The sequence below is a fragment of the Sporothrix brasiliensis genome (assembly GCF_000820605.1).
Source record: "Sporothrix brasiliensis 5110 chromosome Unknown Cont15, whole genome shotgun sequence".
NCBI classification, from domain to species: domain Eukaryota; kingdom Fungi; phylum Ascomycota; class Sordariomycetes; order Ophiostomatales; family Ophiostomataceae; genus Sporothrix; species Sporothrix brasiliensis.
In genome coordinates, this window is record NW_024467134.1 from 731,427 (window position 1) to 746,125 (window position 14,699).

The following is a 14,699-nucleotide window of genomic DNA, read 5'->3' on the forward strand; positions in this document are numbered from 1 at the left end:
CGGATCATCTATGGGTATCCTATAACGACCACAGCGTCTCTGCCGGAAGCACGAAAAAACGTGGAAGCCCATGTCCCCCGTGTCTGCATGACAGATGCTAACAGATGCAAAACATCACCGACTGGCATCCCATGCAGTGGCTGACCGACATCCAAGGTATTCTGAAAACACCCACTCTCTACTCTCCACCGTATGGCAATGCACATGTAGCAATCGGTAAAGGGCCTCCCATGCCCGAAACCACGTTTCCGAGCCACGGTGCCCTGCCTTGTGCACACACTCTGCAAAGATCGAACCATGGAAATCTTGGCGACGATGTTTATTCGAAACAATAGCTACATGTACAGGGTTTGCATGCCAGACATTAAACCCGGGTAAATAAAGTAACCGACGAAATATCACGAGGGGGCGTGGGAAAGAGAATTCGGCATGTAATGTAGGAAACGGACAACTCGAGAATGTAAACAACGAGTCAAGTGAGCCTCCAAATGTCAAAAGAAAAGCAGACTATAAATAATACAACGTCGACGGAAAACAATGGCATTATGCGATTCTCCTCGTAGAATCAATCGTAACGTGTGACTTGCCTACTTTTGCTGCGTCGTTCGAAACGAACAAACACGAGGCTAGAGGACATTGTGGTTGCAAGACGCATTCCAGTGTCGAAAATAAAGTTGGCATAACACCACCCACGATGACACTTGACTCTCGATCACTAACGCGAATAGAGACATTCCCGAGCGACAGGACAATGGCCGGTGGACTGATATCAAACGTAGACAAGGCGCGACGCCATGTATTGTCAAAAACGGCATGCAGATACACTGGCTGGATTCATACACCGACTACCTGTCTGTCACCCATTTTGTACTTTGTACTGCTCATGTCCTCCAGCACGTCATGTTCACAACTCGTTGGCGTGGACGTGTCTCATCCATGTGCTTGATCACAGCTTGGATGCACCCTCCCCGCTCGCATCCTCATCCTCGTCCGCTCCAAACAAATTTGTAAACGCCGTGTGCACCTCGTCTGTGAGGTCGCTGGCCTGCAAGCTGCGCCCGCGCTTGACGAACGCCAGCCGAGAGCATTCCTATAGTGTGGTTAGCCGAGACAGTGTATAATGGGGGTGCTCTCGCGGACCTCGCAGAACCAACCCTTGTAATGGCGCTTCCGGCAAAGGCCGCGAGGAGGACCGTTTCCCGCTCGTCCAGCGGCTTGCCCGACTTGGTGGTGTCCCACAGACCGTCATGGTACGCCTTGCGCCACCCGAGGAGCGTGCCGATGGCCCCCGTCAGCGTGTCGCCCTGCCCACCCGACCGCTTGCGCCCGCCCGTCAGGTCCGACTTGTACGGTCCGTATGCGCTGTCGTCCGTGTAGGCCGCCACAGTGTCCACGGCGCCCTTTTCCACAATCGTCACGCCGCCGAGCGCCTTGGAGAGCCGAAGCGCCTTGCCGCCGGCGTTTTTGTCATCCTTGCCGTCCTTGTCCTTGTCGTCGCCCAACAACGCCTTCTCGAGCCGGCCAAACTCCACCACATTCGGCGTCAACACCGCCAGCGGGTACCCCCGCACCAGCTCCGGCTGCTTCTGCACCAGCTGCAGCGCGTCCGCGTCCAGCACCAGCGGCAGGTTCGCCTTCCGTGCAGCCGCCACCACGTGGCCGACGGTCTGCTGCATCAACGGGTCGCGCCCGAGCCCCGGCCCGACCACGAGCACGTGCAGCCGGGGCAGCAGCTCGTCAATGACGCGCTTGCTAATCGCCTTGGGGTCGGTCTCGGCGCCCTCGGAACCGGGCTCGCGGCCCTCGCGCATCAGCGGGTGCACCATGAGGTTGGGCGAGTACGTCTTGATGACGGCGCCGGCCGCCGGGGTGCAGATGACGTGGGACATGTCGCAGCCGAGGCGGGCGCTAGCCATGGCCGAAAAGTACGGTGCGCCCGTGTAGTTTTCGCTGCCGCCGATGACGCCAATGCGTCCGAGCTGGCCTAGCCATTAGTTAGTGACTGTCTTCACCTTTTCTCGAACTCCACGACCTCCTGCCAACGCACCCTTGTGGAAGCTCGATAGCATGGGCGGCACCAGCTGGCGCGCACGCGCAAGGATCTCTTTTGTGGCCGACGACATCTCGGGGACAGGTGAGTCGACTGGCGACATTGTCGGGGGCTGTTGGAGTGGCGTAGCTGGTGGTTGTGGATGCGTTTGGATGCGTTTGTTGTGCCCGACGTTCTTGTGCCAATTGATGTCGTCTGAAGTATGGAGCTGTTGCCTGTGGGGAAGAGGGCTGTTTCAATAGGGGTGGAATAGAGAAAGAGCGAATGGATAATGGGAAGAAGGGCAAGAACGACCGTCGGATTTGTCGCCCCTTCCAATTTGGTTATATTGTCTATAGGACGTCGTTGCTTCCCGTTCTGGCCTATCCATGATGTCACGCTCTTTCCGTCTTTGCACTGGATTTTGGCGGAGCCAGTCCGCAATTTGACGCCGGGAGGGGCCGATGCACAGTGGGCGCAGCGGGCCTTTGTCAGCAGAATCGAATCAGAGACGGAAGGTGCTCTCAACGACACACTAGAACGGACGGACAACACAACATAATATGTATATACGACAATTTCTAAGAAAGCGAGTATGGTTGAAAATTTTATTGCTTCATTTTACGGGTTTTTTGGCGCCGACAAGTATAGAAATTGGGTTTTGTCTCGCCTTCCACATGATCGGCTTCCCATCATTAATTTCCTTCTTTTCTTTCACATACTTCATACCGTTTCGTCGCCCGTAATTTTGTCACAGATGGGAAAAACAAATCAAAAGATGTGGTAAACCAATTAAAGCACAAAACAAAAAAGAGCCAATTCAGATGGGAAGCAAAAGACTGAAATACCAAAATATAAAGCTGACCTCAGACAGTCGCCCCAACAAAAAAGACAATACAACACAAGGCACAACGAACCGCCTTCTTCCCTCTGTAAAGGTTTATAAAAATGAATTCTACAGGTTCTCGCTCCTGGTTCCGCAGCCGCCCTTCTTCTTCGTCTCCTCCCCGGTTTTGTACCTTGCCAAATCCTGTACGGTGGCAGAGAACTTTTTTTTATTTTACACCACACCCATTAACAAGTCCATGTCCATGTATATTTGTCCATTTGCATTGTGTCCGGACGGGAAGAGCGACGGGGAGACAATTATCCGCCCCGAGAGTTCAGTAAGTTGGATGCTTTAACCCAGGAAGCTCTTGGTGAAGGAACCGGTGATGTCGCGCAGCTTGGCCTCGGTGTCCTTGCTCAGGGCACCTTCCTTCTCAATGGTGGCCAGGATCTCGCTCTCATTCGTCTTCAGGTGGGCCAGGAAGTCGGCCTCCCACTGCAGGATCTTGGCAACAGGAACGTTGTCAAGGAAACCGTTGACACCAGCGAAGATGAGGGGAACCATCTCGTTGACGGCGTACGGCGAGTACTGCTTTTGCTTCAGGAGCTCAGTCAGGCGCTCACCACGGCTGAGGGTCTGCTTGGTGGAGGCATCCAGGTCGGAACCGAACTGGGCGAAGGCGGCAACCTCACGGTACTGGGCCAGGAAGAGCTTCAGCGAACCGGCGACCTGCTTCATGGCCTTGAGCTGGGCAGCGGAACCGACACGCGACACGGACAGACCGACGTTGATGGCAGGGCGGATACCCTTGTAGAACAGCTCAGCCTCCAGGAAGATCTGGCCGTCGGTAATGGAAATGACGTTGGTGGGAATGTAAGCAGACACGTCACCGCCCTGCGTCTCAATGACGGGCAGGGCAGTCATGGAACCACCGCCAAGCTTGTCGTTCATCTTGGCAGCACGCTCCAGCAGACGGGAGTGCAGGTAGAAAACGTCACCGGGGTAGGCCTCACGACCAGGGGGACGACGGAGCAGCAGAGACATCTGGCGGTAAGCGACGGCCTGCTTCGACAGATCGTCAAAGATCACAAGGGCGTGCTTGCCAGTGTCTCTAAATGCTTCGCCGATAGTTGCCTTCGTAAAAAGTTAGCATTACAAACCCTTATCATGATCGAATTGTATTGGAAGAGAAAAAAACTTACACCTGTTTTTTGTTTGGTTAGCGAGAAAATCAGCCACGTGACGAAGTCAAATACCAAAACTCAGATAGGAAATAAACGCGCAAAGAAAGCCACAAAACCCTTCTTAACCTCTGGGATATCTTTTAAATCCTTTTGGAACCATTTTGAGATTGTCGTGAGGTCGTTGTATTGATATCTTGAAATTGTCTTGCCAGGACCCACTTTTTGCGGGATCGGGACTTGAGACAATCGCCGAGAAACACAACTGGGAAGGAGCGACCATCCACAAAAACAGGAAGGTACGACGGGCATCTTCAACATAGGGCAGGTGCGCCCTGGCAACACAACGCACAAACGATGGCGCAAAAATAAAAATCAAGTAACAAAATCAATAGGAGAGTGGCATTGGTTGCTTACCAGTGAAGGGGGCGAGGTACTGCAGGGGAGCGGCCTCCGAGGCGGTGGCGGCCACAACGATGGAGTACTTCATGGCGTCGTTCTCCTCGAGGGTCTTGACGAGCTGGGCGACGGTGGAACGCTTCTGGCCGACGGCGACGTAGACACAGTAGAGCTTCTTCTTCTCGTCGCTGCCGTCGTTCCAACGCTTCTGGTTCAGCATCGCGTCCAGGGCGACAGCGGTCTTGCCAGTCTGACGATCGCCGATAATCAGCTCACGCTGGCCACGGCCGATGGGGACCATGGCGTCGATGGACTTGAGACCCGTCTGGACGGGCTCGCGGACGGACTGGCGGGGCAGAATGCCGGGGGCCTTGAGCTGGGCACGGCGGCGCTCCTTGGTGTTGACGGGGCCCTTGCCGTCAATGGGGTTACCGAGAGCGTCGACGACACGGCCGAGCAACTCAGGGCCGACGGGGATGTCGACAATCTGGCCGGTACGCTTGACGGTCTCACCCTCAGCGACGAGACGATCGGAACCGAACAGCACGACACCGACCTGGCCGGCCTCGAGGTTCATGCACATGCCCTTGACGCCCGAGGCGAACTCGACAAGCTCCTCAGCCTGGACGTTGGCCATGCCGTGAACACGGGCGATACCATCACTGTGACGTTAGTACCGTGCACAAAGAGGACGGTGCGTGTTGGCCAACTACGACCAATAGCAACACTATCATCAACAACACACGACTACCACACACGATAACTTACCCGACCGACAGGACACGGCCGGTCTCGGCGAGACCAGCCTCCTCCTGGACACCGCGGATCCGCTGCTCGAGGATGGTCGAGACCTCGGTGGGCGAGGCCTTGGCATCGGCGTAGGTGCGGGCCTGGATGAAGGCAGGGGCGACGACGCGGGCCTATTGGGAAGGATGTTAGTATGTGATGCTATCGTTGCGACGAAGCAATAGGCCGATGAAGCAGTAAAGTAATAATGTAGCTCCTGTATTGCTTTGGGATGCGCGACACGACAACGGAAGACGGAAGAGAGCGGTTGTGGACAGGTTGGAGTTGGATCGCGACACCCAAAGCTTTGACCCCCAAAGCTTCAAAACCCCGAAAGCTCGACGAATCAGAAACGCCAAAAGAGACAAAAATGCCGCGGCCGCCATTTCGAGGTCCGCCCCGGCGCCGGCACGCCATCAACGTGTCGGCTCTCAATAGAGCAAGCTTTCTCTGATGGCGTCCCCGTCCGGGCTGTCCGATTCCATCGAGCCTTGTTGTGTTTGGGGGTGGAGGTTGCGCTGTTTGAGGTGTTTTGTCGGCTTCGGGTGCATTTGTGTCCGTTCGTTTCACTTTGACGACAACCTCGCCAGTTACTAGCTTCGTCTGTCCTCGTCACGATGTCCGATCCGCGTCCGGCCCTGTCCATCGTCTTCATCATCGTCCTTGTCTTCCATCGTCGTCGTCGTCGTGCCGTTGTGTTCTTCGTCAAGAAAACTCTTTCGCCTCGGGACAACGTACCCCAGCCACTCTGCTGGCAGAGATGGCGCCGACGGCGCGCGTCGACTGTCTGAGAGCGTTCCGGAACATGGTCGGGACCGATTTGATGTGAATAAAAGAAAAGGAGAGGAGTTGAGAAAAGAAACTCGAGTAAACAATTGCAAGACCAATTGCAATTGAGAGCGCGGGAAGGGGGAGGGAGCGAGAGGTCTTGGGGGGAAGGGAAAAACAAGGAGCAAAGAGAGGAGGTGTTTTGGGAGGGTAAGGGAGGAGGAGACGAGGAAAGCCGGAAAAGCCAGGAGAAAAATGCGAGACTTTTTTTTTCCCGCTGGACGAGACGAAGAAAAGCGGCCGGGGGCTCTATGGCGCAGAACGTTATGGGAAGGGATTGGGCGTTGGAAGGGGGAAACTGGGTGAAGACGCCAGTGGGAGGAGCCAAGGAAAGTGGAGACGCTGGTCGTCCTGGGTGCAGAGGGAAAGAGCGAAAAAAAGTGAAGCAGCAGGACACAAAAGGGAAGAAAACGAGCAAATAGTGGGGCGTGCGAGCGGGTCGGTCCAATCACAGCGGGCTAGCAGGTTTTTCCGCCCTAAAACTTCCGGTAACAGGCCCCAGCTCAGATTGGAGAGGAGGTCCAGGGGAAACAACAGGGACAACCTACAATGCAGGAGCGACACAGTACAGGCATGGCCGCTGGTCCGGCACGGCGGCAATAGAAAGCTCCAGTATGCAATAAAACCTATGCAATTAGGCCGTATGTGGCTTTTCGTCCTTTCTTACCTGCGATTTCTCTGTGAGACAAATCAACAAATTATACCAAGCGAATACAAAATTGACAACAGACGACGACACTTGCATCATGCACAACTCAACGACGGCGCGACGACTCCCTCGATCAAATCGACCAGCCTCGTCTCTATGCGACGCTCTGGTTTGCCTCGTGCGTGAAGTCCTCGGTAATTCGGAAAGTGGAGAGCGCCAGATTCTGATTACCGAAGCGCGACGACTGTAATTTCAGAGACAATTTCAAACTTGACGTCCGATGGAGACGAGACGGGGAGACGCTTCAGACATACATGCACCCTATTGAATAGACACATCGTAGACTGCCAACAACATCATGCTACTTCAGAGTATCCGTGTCGACATGTGCATCCTCGACGGCTGCGGTCGTCTGCAGCCGGCTTGTACCGGAGCTGCTCCACTTGGCCTTGCGCAAAAAACAAGCCTGTATGTTGTATGCCGTAGATTGAGGCACGAGCTACGCGTTTGATGGGTCCGGGAGGGCAGGCTCCCATGAAGAACATAAACGCAGGTCCCGTGACTCGCCGCCTCAGGCTTGTGCCCGAAAAGGGTCGTTTTTCGAAACCTCAGCTCTGAGCAACTCAGGCCTGGCTAGGGCGAACAGGGTCTACTTTGTACGGTACAGCGTGAAGATAGGTCAAGGACAATGCCATCCATCTATATTGTATTTCACATCTGTATTTTTCATCTTCACAATCCGCTTCCTCGACATATTGACTTTCAATTCTCCTTCCCCTTAAGCAGCCTTCCACCAACGTGCAGATACGTGCTTTGCCTGATGATATGCGTGTGGCTTCCACCGTTGGCTTTGACCGTTGACGTGAATGGCGAATGGCTGACCTCGCCTACAACGAGATACAGCCGTTGGCGCTGTCCTCGATAAAGATGCCGCCATAAATCTGGCCCTCTTTCAAGCCGGACTCCTGGAAGCCGCTGTTGACGACATCGCTCGTGCCCGTCGGCTTCTTGAGGATGCCGATCTGGAACTGGCCGGCACCCGAGAGGTCGTCGGCCGTGGCCTTGAGGACGGACGCCAACGGATCGGTGCCCTTGGAGTAGTAAACTTGGACGGTGCTGGAGATGTCAGTTAGAGGACAAGACTGCAAACCCAAGACACACACACACACCCAATCTCTCTCTCTCTCTCTCTCTCTCTCTCTCTCTCACACACACACACACACACACACTCACTCACTTCTTGTTGAAATCCAGGGTAAAGGCAAAGTTTTGCCAGTCGGTCGTCGAAATGGGCGTCGACCACAGCTGCTTGTTCTGCCGGCTCATCACCTTGAAGGTGTTCTTGGGCAGGCCCGCCTGGTCAATCAGCGTGCCCGCCTGGAACATGATCTGGTCGGCCGAGTAGTCGCTGGCCTCGTGCCAGACGTTGAGGTACTCGTGGCTCAGGTTGAGCGGGCGCTGGGCGTCCTGCTTGACGCTAAAGTGCAGCGTCTTGATGCCGGTGAAGCCGGGGCTGCCCGTGTTGGTGTCGCCGTTGAGCTGGAGACCGGCGCGGCGAAAGCCGTTTTGCTTCTGGAAGATGGACTTGTCGCTCAGCGTGACCTCGAGGGCCTTGAAGGCGGCGGCGCCAGACGTGTTGACGGCGGCGTCGAAGCGGCTCGTGGGCACGCTGGGCAGCAGCAGAATCTCGCTCCACTTGAGGTCGTTGCCCTTGACGTACTCGGCGTTAAAGGGCGAGCCTTTGCTGTACGAGTCAAAGTCGGTGAGCGCCAGGGTCGACGGGACGCGGCCGTCAAAGACAATGGGGCACTTGACGGTAGCCGCCGGCGTGTCGGCGTCGGCGGCCTGACCAGTCGGCACGGCCGCGGCCACGCCAGCAAACAGCAGCGACGAGAAAGCCTTCATCGTTGTTGCAGGACGTAGGTGTATGTGTGGCGACGATCGGGAGCAGCGATCCTATGCTGTGCTTGTGAATTGGCCTCACTGGAAGAAGATCAACACTCGTTGCCGGGTACGGGAGATCAAGACGTCGCTTGACGCCATTTCGCCTACCCTAGGCGTCCTTTTATTGCCCTCTCCGCTGCGTCTTGTCAAGGCCGAATTGGCGTCTCCTCTCGTAAATTGAGACCAATTTGGCGATTTTCATCTGGTTCCGCGCAGCGATGTATGTGCTATGTGCTGGTATGTCGGGCCATCGTCTTTACGGCTGAATAGGCCCAGTCCACCGCGTAAAGAGGGCACAGGGCACAGGGAAGCGATCCAGGCTCGTCCCGTCTTTTGGTCTTTTGGTCTGCCCCTTGGAGCTCATATGCTGCAATTTGAACGACCCGGGGTTGTTGTTTCTCTTTTGCTGTCTCGCCCGCTAGACCATATTTCGACATCTTCCGTCACCCGGCAAATAAAGGGCAGCGGCAACGACTTCCATATTGCGGTTGCATTGGCGCGTCTGGACGCTGGTGGTCGGACACAACTGGATGGAAATCTGCACAGGGTATTGTGCTTGTCGTTCCATGGCCACGTACAACATATTTTGCTTTCGTCTGTTCGTGGCTTCTGCGATGCAACATCCCCGGCAGCCGACGTCGCTGTCGTCTTGAGTAGCGCGGCGTAATTCCTCTTTCGGCACGTCGACTGTCCCAATTGGGCAGCTGAGTACAACATAGACATGCAGGAGCCTTGTGGCCGTCAATGGTCCGTCGAGTCAGACGACCTTATGCTGGTAAGATAACAAAATGGACCAGAACAGAGAAACAGCAACACTCGACTAGCCCACCCAGGGGGACACATGACGTCAGAAGCAGGACGGACGAGCTCTCACGGCAACGGATGCCGAGGAGCGAGCCAATTGAGTTCAGACGAAGGAAATAGCATCATGGAAAAGACGAGGTCGAGAAAAGGGTTCACCGGCATCTTGATCTTGGCCTTGGAAATGTGGCTGCCTAAAACACACATCTCCGCGCCGCGCTTGTGGATGTGACCAGAAGCGCGCCAGAAGAAAAGAACACGGGACTGTGAAAGGAAATGAGCCACAAAATTGCGGGCTCGGTCGGAGAAGCAAAAAGTCAAAAGAAAGCAAAGAAATGCGATTTACGATTGGATGGTTCGCGATTGACGTCTGCCTTCACGATGCATGGATCCATTGAATGGCTTGCTAAAGGCAGCTGCCAATGTTCGCATTGGGGCGCCGTTTGTAGCATACTTTGCAGGGCTTTAGTGCACTGCCTTGGCGAGTTGTGGCGGCAAGCAAGGCGCTGGAAACGCCTCGTTTTTCGTATCGGACAGAGTGGGTCCCGCTTTCCTTGGGCGAATGCCGATGTGCCGCCATGGCAGGAACCACCTCGATGTGTGCCACACGAAACACTAGAAAGGAAGGAACCTGCCTCCCAAAGGTCACACTGCGTGTAGATGGAAATACTGTGTATGCAAAAGAAGAAAATGGATCGGGCTGCAAGGCGAAGCCGGCGATCTAGGCTTGTGGACTTGGCGCGGGTCTTGGAAGCTAAGCTCGACATCATGATCGTCGAGGCCGCTTTCTTCAAAGGGAGTCGAGCTGCACACCAACCTCCATTGTAGATATAAAAGACGTGCATCTGCCACTGCATTTGGGATTTCCGTTTCGCTCCTTCCCATCATCTTCATCTCATCTCCTCATCGTGCCTTCCTCTCTCTTCTTCCTCACTTCACTAGTCGTCCCAAAAACGCAACTACCAAATCGGGCAAGCTACATACCAACCACAATTACCAACCACATCCAATCACCAGCACCTAAACGACATCCCCCATCTCCCTTCACAATGCCTCGCAACGACATGCCCCCGGAGCTCAGTGACCTCCACTGCTTCACCGAGACCAACGGCGTCATCACGACGACCATGATCGACATCCCCGGCTACCGCGTCGTGCGCGTGCTCGGCGCCGTCTACGGCCTGACCGTGCGCTCGCGCAACTGGGCCGCCGGCCTCGGCATGGTTCTCAAGAGCATGGCCGGCGGCGAGCTGAGATGGTTTACCCATTTGGTAGGTCCACTGCGGCGTGCACTCCGCTTTTCAATGCCTGCCATGTCTACCTCATACTAACTTGCTGACCCCCCCCAGCTCTACTCGGCCCGCAACGATGCGATTTCGCGCGTGGTCAACGAGTGCCAGAGCCGCGGCGGCAACGCGGTGATTGCGCTGCGGTTCGACGCCGGCGACATGGGCGGCTTTGCGCAGGTCTGCGCGTACGGCACGGCCTGCGTTGTCGAGAAGATTGACGAGCAGCTGCCCGAGTACCCGCAGCTGGTCCGGCAGCAGCTGCTGAACCAGGTGTAAGGAGGTGTATGGAGGAAAGTGTATGGAGTGCTGTGATACCAGTTTGATTTTATACTCTGTCGTTATTTTTGTGTTGAAGTTTGGGAGGTCTTATCTAATTAAATATGAACACGTATTTTTTCAAGAAAGTTATTAACGAGGGTTTTTTTTAAAATAAATAAATAAATAAATAAAACAATAAAGTAACACTCTCGCGATAGTGCTTTATTTCATACAAAAGAGGTGCTAAAATACAACTGGCTCGCAAACATAAATACGAATGGTATACAAACATGTCTTACACAGAATACATAACGCCATGCCACGCCAAACGCCTGCTCCCTCTACACGCGATCCAAAGACAGCATAGCCAAAACTACGCAACGGGCTGGCCGACTGCTTGCCGCTTCTTCTCCTTGTTGTCCACGGGCTTTGCATCGTTGACCTTGAGCCACTCGCCATTGAAGGCATTAATGAGCCAGTTTTCAAGTTCTGGGGTGGTTAGCAAGCAAACAAAGAAGACACAAAACAAAAATACAGAGTCGAGCACAAAACCTACTGTCGTAGACAATCGTGTTGCCGTTGTGAAAGTAGATGCCGTGGTCGCTGTCCGGGAAGACGTGCACGTCGTAGTTGCTGACGCCCGCCAGGTCCAGGCGGTCCAGCAGCGCCAGCGAGTTTTGAAAGTGCACATTGTCGTCGGCGACGCCGTGCATGACGAGGAAGCGCGTGTTCTGCGCGAGCGCGGTCGCGTTCTGCACGCTGCTGGCGTCGTAACCGGCCGCATTGGCCTGCGGCGTGTTCATGTAGCGCTCCGTGTAGATGGAGTCGTAGAAGCGCCAGTCGGTCACGGGCGCGACCGCCATGCCGTACGAAAACGTCTGCCCAGCATCCTGCTCGAGCGTCTTGAGCGTCGTGAACCCGCCGTACGACCAGCCCCAGATGGCGAGGCGCTTGGCGTCCACGTACGGCAGCGCCGCCCAGTGCTTGGCCGCCGCAATGTGGTCGTGGGCCTCGACGACGCCGATGCGGCCGCGGACGAGCACGCGGTTCTTGCGCCCCATGTAGCCCGTGCCGCGCGGGTCGACCGTCACGACAACGTAGCCCAGACTGGCGGCCACGTACGCCTGGAAATCCACGCGGAACTCGTGCTTGACCTCCTGCGACCCGGGGCCGCTGTACTGCTGGAAGAGCACCGGGTACGTCTTATGCGGGTCAAAGTGCGGCGGCCGGCGCTCGACATAGTTGAGCTGCACAGGCGGGTCGCCGGCATCGTAGCCGGGCGCCTCGAGCGTGCCGTAGACGCGAAGGGGTAGGGCGTGCTTTTTCGCACGGTCCGCCAGCTCGGCGTTGTCTTGCAGCATGTGCTCAAAGGCCGCTGTCGATCCGGACGACGATGCTGCCGCGGCTGCGGCCGGTGTGCTAATCACCTTTTGCCAGGGAATCCCCGGCCCGCGGTACTCGAGCAGCACGTAGCCCGCGCCGGCCGAAAAGGACGCGGCGTAAAAGGCATCGGCCGACGTGTCGGTCAGCGCCGTCGGGCCGCTGCCGCCGTGCAGGTCGACACTGTAGACGTGGCGCTGTGTCGCGCCCTGGATGGTGGCAACAAAGTACACCAGGTTGCGCTCGAGGTCGACGCCGGACGGCGCGCTGACCACTTCCCAGTCCGGGCCCGTGGTGAGCATGATGGGGTCGGGGTTCTCGGGCGGCGTAAAGTACGCCAGGTGGTCGCCGTTGTTGTAGACAATGGTGTCAATGTAGCCGTCGTCCGGCCGTTGGCGCGCCGGGTCGGCGGGCACATAGCGCGTCGTCGTCGAGATCTCGAACCAGCCGCCGTCGATATGGCCGACGTCGACGGTGCGCACGGCCTGGCCCGTGCGCGCGCCCACGTCGACCACCACGACGCGCATCACGTCGCTGATGCGGTTGGTCTCCTTGACGAGCACCTTGTGCGGGCCGGCCCACAGCACCGTGGTGATGAGGCGGTTGTCGTCTGCAAAGTCGCCCGAGACGGGCACCGTGAAGACGTCGCCCTTGGCCACGTCGTAAAATTGCAGGTTGACGACAGGGTTGTGGGCGCCGGCCTTGGGGTACTTGATCTGGCGCACCTCCGGGTAGTTCTCCTCGCCCGGCAGCGGGTCGGTCAGGCTGGGCCGCTCGATAAAGTACTGGACCGGGTACTCGGGCACCCCGGTCTCGTTGGTGCGCAGAAACGCCAGGTAATGGCCGTCGGGCGACCACCACGTGGCGCTGGCGCCCGCAAAGACCTCTTCCTCGTACACCCAGTCGGGCACGCCGTAAAACAGCTCGGCGCCGCCGTCGGTGGTGACTTGCTTCACGGGGCTCGCGGCGAGCAGGCTGGCGTCGGCGGGCACCGGCCGGAGAAACAAGTTGTTGTCGCGCGTAAACGAAACGGCGTCGCTCGCGGGGCTCCACTGCGCCAGCTGGACGCGCGCGTCGGGCTCGCCGGGCACGAGCGGCTCGACCGCCTGCGAGGCCACGTCCAGGACAAAGTAGGACGCCGTCGACGAGTGCCGCCAGTTGGACTTGGTGTTGACGCCTAGTAGCACCTTGGCCATGTTTTTGCTGGGCAGCGTCGTGCTGATGACGTAGCGCGTCGAGCCGTACTGGAAGGCGGCGTCTTTCACGAGGGTGCGGCTGAAGAAGGTGGAGCTGGACGAGACGTCAGCACCGGCACCGCCTGCCAGGCTGCGCACGTCTTCGGCCGCCAGAAACACCTTGCCCGGCACGTCGCGGCTGGTCTCGAGCAGCAGGCCGTCCTCGCCGGCCGGGCCGCCCACCCACTTGATGCTGGCGCGCTTGGGCGAAAAGTAGCCCTCGGCCAGCTGGGCGCGCGTAATCTTGCGCAAGCTGCCGCGTGCTGCCGTGGCCATCGGGTCGTGCTCGTAGTTGGAGCCGTGCAAGTAGGAGTGGTGGGTCACGTAGATGGCGAGACCACCGAACCAGGCGACGGCAATCACGGCGGTGAAGATGAGGACCAGCCGCCGCAGGCCGGGGTCCATTTTGGTGTAACGGACGGACTTGGTATACGACGGGCTGTCTCCGTCCGCCGCGCCGTTTCGGTCTCGCTCTCGGTCTCGGTGGTTGGCGTCTGCGCCATGGCCGTTGGCACTGTTGTTGCTGTTGGTCCCGCCCAGGAACGGCCCGGTCTCGAGATCGTAGTCGGCGCTGTTCTCGTCCTTGAGTGGGTCGTCGTCGTCAAAGTCGGACAGCCGGTCGCGATGGGAACGGCCGGGGCTGCCGGCGTTGTCCTGTGTGCTGCCCTTGCGCGAGGACCTGGATGCGTTGGCAGCCGACTCAATGTCGGCACGCTCGCTGATGCGCTCGAGGATGAGGCTGGCTGTCGAGACGGACGACAGCGACTCGTGAGACATGCGGTGGTCATGGTCGTTGTTGTCGTCGTCGTCGTCGGCGAAAAACGGCGGCGTCAGGGACGAAGCGTCGGCCGGCGGCGGCGGGGAGAGCGGTCGTGCGGCCATGTTGGGGGGTTTGGGGAGACGTAGAGACGGACGTCTCAAGGTCTTGGGTCGGAGGGATGTCGGGATGTTGTCGAGGCAAGACTGGGTTATCGTTTCGGGTTACCGTCTCAGACAAGGCATGGTTTGTCACCTGCCCCTGTGCTGTCTGGCGCTCCGTCTGTTCAAAGGACAAGGGCCGAGCATCAATCTAGATAGCAAGACAGAAATTT

At 57.2% G+C, this 14,699-nt stretch overlaps 5 protein-coding genes across 5 annotated transcripts; 1 reads left to right on the forward strand and 4 right to left on the reverse strand.

Moving 5' to 3' along the window:
* Positions 1-946: 946 nt before the first annotated feature.
* Positions 947-2,153, reverse strand: SPBR_05985 (uncharacterized protein; the record flags this gene model as incomplete). Its single annotated transcript, XM_040764247.1, has 3 exons — positions 947-1,090; positions 1,155-1,984; positions 2,048-2,153. 3 exons carry the CDS (start codon positions 2,151-2,153, stop codon positions 947-949), a joined length of 1,080 nt encoding a protein of 359 aa, XP_040622010.1.
* A 1,056-nt stretch (positions 2,154-3,209) lies between these two features.
* SPBR_05655 (F-type H+-transporting ATPase subunit alpha) lies at positions 3,210-5,610 on the reverse strand (the record flags this gene model as incomplete). The annotated part of the gene is made up of 4 exons (XM_040763918.1): positions 3,210-3,976; positions 4,457-5,100; positions 5,207-5,358; positions 5,524-5,610. 4 exons carry the CDS (start codon positions 5,608-5,610, stop codon positions 3,210-3,212), a joined length of 1,650 nt encoding a protein of 549 aa, XP_040622011.1.
* A 1,978-nt stretch (positions 5,611-7,588) lies between these two features.
* Positions 7,589-8,606, reverse strand: SPBR_06066 (uncharacterized protein; the record flags this gene model as incomplete). The annotated part of the gene is made up of 2 exons (XM_040764328.1): positions 7,589-7,817; positions 7,939-8,606. The coding sequence occupies 2 exons, from the start codon at positions 8,604-8,606 to the stop codon at positions 7,589-7,591; spliced, it is 897 nt and encodes a 298-aa protein (XP_040622012.1).
* A 1,889-nt stretch (positions 8,607-10,495) lies between these two features.
* Positions 10,496-11,011, forward strand: SPBR_06239 (uncharacterized protein; the record flags this gene model as incomplete). The annotated part of the gene is made up of 2 exons (XM_040764501.1): positions 10,496-10,717; positions 10,796-11,011. 2 exons carry the CDS (start codon positions 10,496-10,498, stop codon positions 11,009-11,011), a joined length of 438 nt encoding a protein of 145 aa, XP_040622013.1.
* A 355-nt stretch (positions 11,012-11,366) lies between these two features.
* SPBR_05571 (dipeptidyl aminopeptidase) lies at positions 11,367-14,490 on the reverse strand (the record flags this gene model as incomplete). The annotated part of the gene is made up of 2 exons (XM_040763834.1): positions 11,367-11,482; positions 11,550-14,490. The coding sequence occupies 2 exons, from the start codon at positions 14,488-14,490 to the stop codon at positions 11,367-11,369; spliced, it is 3,057 nt and encodes a 1,018-aa protein (XP_040622014.1).
* Between the last annotated feature and the right edge of the window lie 209 nt (positions 14,491-14,699).